At 36.4% G+C, this 2500-nt stretch overlaps 1 protein-coding gene across 1 annotated transcript in view; it reads right to left on the reverse strand.

The window, feature by feature from the left end:
* Positions 1-2500, reverse strand: part of LOC137985977 (NMDA receptor synaptonuclear signaling and neuronal migration factor-like) — a 15128-nt gene that overhangs the window by 1201 nt on the left and 11427 nt on the right. The window contains exons 10-11 of the mRNA XM_068833413.1: positions 1015-1085; positions 374-453 (exon numbers count right to left, since the gene is read on the reverse strand). Of these exons, the coding sequence (XP_068689514.1) occupies positions 374-453; positions 1015-1085 (151 nt within the window). The remainder of the gene's footprint in view (positions 1-373; positions 454-1014; positions 1086-2500) is intronic.

The following is a 2500-nucleotide window of genomic DNA, read 5'->3' on the forward strand; positions in this document are numbered from 1 at the left end:
CACCACTTTTGCTTTAATTAACACAACTACTTGTGTTTTTAGTTATCAATTAAATTTGCCCATTACCATGGGATGCAAGTTGTAAGGGTGCATCCTCGCACCAATGGTTCAAATGAAAGAAAGACGTGTACATGTATCACAAAAAGCAAAACTGTAGTGTTCAGAACAACTCTTAAGGAAAACTTCATTGCACTTAATTAACGAAAAGTTACCGTTGGCTACAATTTGATGCTGCCATCATCATCTTTAATAGTCAACTCAGTAATTTAATTTTTAGTGTCATTACAGATGAGAGATTAACATGTTAACTAGTGAATATTTTTCAGAGACCTTGAACTTATGAAATGACCTGGTTATAATGTGGCAATTTTACCTGCTCAATTCTGTATCTTGTTTTACTTTAGCCTTGGTTACTACTTTGCCCTTCACGGGATTTAAAAAACCAGGACCTCCCTACATGTTTAAAATATGGAATGCAAATAAAAAAATATGGTGAATATCATGATTCAAGCCATTCACAATCTTCCACAACAAAGTCGCCTTATTTTGCTTCTTCATACCATTCAGCGTAACGATCAGACTACTTCTAAAGTAAAATTATTCACCAGTATCTCATACCGTATATATGCACTGAATATAATTGTATGCAATCCGATACAATTTGTGCAACTTTGTTTCCATTGCTGGGTCTCTCTTGTCTCCCTTGTCTGCCAAAGGAGGCAGAGATGAGAGACCCTGGGAAAGGGGTAATCGACTATTAGGTCATCAGTCTTCCCTATGCTCTTTGCGGCTTAACTAAGGGACCGTGTAGTTCTTCACTAATATGTTGTGCATTGTGTTAAAATAAAACGTGTTATTTTGTGGAGCTTTCCCACCTTGGATAATAGTACACAATTTAAGTAGTGCACGCTTCAGCAAATATTATTTATAATAATGATTTTAATCATTATTAAAAATTATTACTTAAATATTATCATTGATAATTAAAAGTGTGGGTTAAGGAATGTAACTTACTTGACAAACAAAGGCAATTGACCTGGCTCTGCTTCTACTTAGAAACTTTTCGAGAGATGCTTCAATTTTATCTGTTGGATAAACCAAAATAACAGATCTTTTACACATCACTTTATTTCCTGTAATAACTGTATGATGGCTGCTACTACACACCAATATACTTCTCTCTAGATGAAACACAATTACCGTAAATTAAAGTGGTTGGTTTCAATTAAGGATGGTGCCTATTAATTAAAAGGTATTTTTGCGCGGTTTACTGAATAAGTGGGAAAAGCAGATCTTAACAGGTGTTATTGCAATCCAAGAAGAAAATTGGGGGTAACCACACATTTTCGGAAGATAATTAATCAACAATATTTCTAAAAAGCTTTAAAATACAAAGCAATGTATGGCGTTCTTTTCCAAATTGAAGCTTAATTATCTCTGAAAAATGCATGGTTACCCCCAATTTTCTTTTTGAATGCCAAGAGCACTTGCTAAGTTCTGCTTTCCCCTTATAGTCTTGCACCGTGCAAAAATATCCCTGTATTAATGAGCACCGCCGATAGGAAATCTAAGTACAATGTATCTCGAAATGCGCAGAAAGTATGCGCAGTAACAATAGTAGGCACCGTCCTTAATTAAATTTTTTCTATTCATCTCTTTCAATAATCATTATCTTTGGTGACTCTATTCATTTGTAAAGGAGTTTAAAAAACCATTGAATTATTGCTTTAGAATACAGGGCCCCAGGCATGCCTCCAATTATAATTGCAAAATCGTTCAGTGCCTCTCAAGCTGAGTCACAGTCACTGTACATTTTCAAATCATTCTAAAAATAGACAGCAATGCTGCGCTACATTTCGTTGAAAGTAACAACATTTATCATCGATAACCACGGAAACAGTGTATTGAAGTCAGTGGGACTTATTTTAGTTTGTTGAGGGAATGAAAGTGTCGTCAATGTGCCTAAATTTAAACCGTGATAAAGTGGAAAAATGTAAGTGGAAAATACAAAACTCTGGCTGATAAGCTACTGATCTCAAATTCGTGCACGATATAAAGTAAGAAGCAAGACACTACAGACTCCCCTTGCACCAGATCGCTGGAATCGAAAGATCTCTCAGATGTCTGAATTGTATGCAGAAAAAAACGAAATAATTGTAACTTAAAGCTAGCGTTGCAAGCAGGCTCTCTCTCTACTCCCAACCTCAGTCCCTCGGAGAGCCTGCCCGCACGCTACTTAAAATCTGTCCTGGTACTCATCAACAAATAATCGATGCTACGGCTTGAGCTGGCTTGAAGCACATGGCCAGCTTAACTTATTAAGTCAGCTTTGATTGCATGAATCGCAGCAAATAAAGTATAACGACAATCTCATCACAGTTCTTCTTATGATTCTACAATTCAACCGAGGAGGCGTAACTGCGCCAAACGATGAAATGCAAATTATCTCCGGTACGAAGTATAGGAGATAATGACTTTCTACGCGTTATTTCTTGAGCAT

This window comes from Montipora foliosa, chromosome 2 (genome assembly GCF_036669935.1).
Source record: "Montipora foliosa isolate CH-2021 chromosome 2, ASM3666993v2, whole genome shotgun sequence".
Lineage (NCBI taxonomy): Eukaryota > Metazoa > Cnidaria > Anthozoa > Scleractinia > Acroporidae > Montipora > Montipora foliosa.